Genomic DNA, 1,260 nt, shown 5'->3' with positions numbered 1-1,260 from the left:
TTTGTGTTCGTGTGTGGGGCGCTGCGTATATTGCTGCGGGCTTGGCAGCCCCGAACAAAAGAAGCCCCAACACTGCTCCCCTTTTCTCCACAAGCTGCATGCAAAAACAAAATTTTGCGTTGAAAGGGCAAAGCATGCAGTGCATGCAATGGCTGAAGGGGCCAAGAGAGGCGAGGCCTCGGAGACAGTGGAGGAACTGTTTGTTTCTTCGTGTTAGTGTCTCCACCATTGTTTACTACGTCCCGTACCCGTGATAGGGAGTGTGGTTTAGGGTTTATACACTTAAAAATTAGGGTTTAGGGTTTACGGGTGTAGGGTTTAGGGTTTAGGGTTTAGATGTTTGTGCATGCCCAGCTCACTTCAATACAAACTGCAAAAAAAGTTCATCTGAACTCAGCCTTTCAGCCCCTGCAGGGCACACCCCGCCAGCATCGGGGGGCCCCCCCTCCTGGGGGCCCCTTGCGAGGGCCCCTTCTTTGAGGAAGAGCAGCAGCAGGTGTTTCAGAGGTACCCCTTTGTCTGTGTCCCATACGCGCTGAGACGTCCCCTGCACTGTCTCCTCGGGGGCCCCCCCAGGGGCCCCCATGCTGTCTCCTTCTGTTTCCTCTTCCCCCACCCCCGCCACATGGACTTCCACTTCGTCGTNGGGGCCCCCATGCTGTCTCCTTCTGTTTCCTCTTCCCCCACCCCCGCCACATGGACTTCCACTTCGTCGTCATCGCTCGCCTCCGATGGTCCCTGCTGCTTCAGGCTCTCAAGGTCTCGCTGCTGCTGCTCCTTAGCAGCAGCAGCAGCAGCTGCTGCTGCTGCCCTCGCCAAAGCTTCGTCCGATAGCCAGCACTCCACAAACGGCGCCTCCTCAGGGTCCGGTATACGCTGCGACGCAGCCTTCTGCTGCTTCTGCTGCTTCTGTTTCTGCTGCTGCTGCTGCTGCTGCTGTTGCTGCTGCTGCTGCTGAGTCATGCGCAGCAGGGAGTTGACAAGAGTCTTGGGGTCCGGGAGTCTAAGCGCTACCTGTGACAGGAAGAGCTGCTGCTGCTCGGGGCTGTGTCTCAAAGCCGCATGCATGCAGCGTAGCGCGTGACAGCAGGCTCTTAGTACGGAAACTCCAAAGAAAGCTAGGCTGAGGTCTTGCTGCAGCAGACACTGCGAGAGGTGCTGCCGCAGCAGCAGCGCAGGGGAAGCAACCTGCAACACTGCCAGCCCCACAACTCGCCATTGCCGCTGCAGTGCCATCTGCTGCTCGTGCTGCTGCTGCGC

The 1,260-nt window shown here is 58.2% G+C and overlaps 1 protein-coding gene across 1 annotated transcript; it reads right to left on the bottom strand.

Annotated features, from left to right (window-relative positions):
• Positions 1–501: 501 nt before the first annotated feature.
• Positions 502–1,236, bottom strand: EMH_0016820 (uncharacterized protein; the record flags this gene model as incomplete). Its single annotated transcript, XM_013500748.1, is given in 2 exon segments — positions 502–645; positions 649–1,236. Coding segments are annotated over 2 exon segments (732 nt in total).
• Between the last annotated feature and the right edge of the window lie 24 nt (positions 1,237–1,260).

This window comes from Eimeria mitis, genomic scaffold (genome assembly GCF_000499745.2).
Source record: "Eimeria mitis Houghton genomic scaffold, Emh_scaff580, whole genome shotgun sequence".
Lineage (NCBI taxonomy): Eukaryota > Apicomplexa > Conoidasida > Eucoccidiorida > Eimeriidae > Eimeria > Eimeria mitis.
This window is presented reverse-complemented; position numbering and strand designations above follow the sequence as displayed.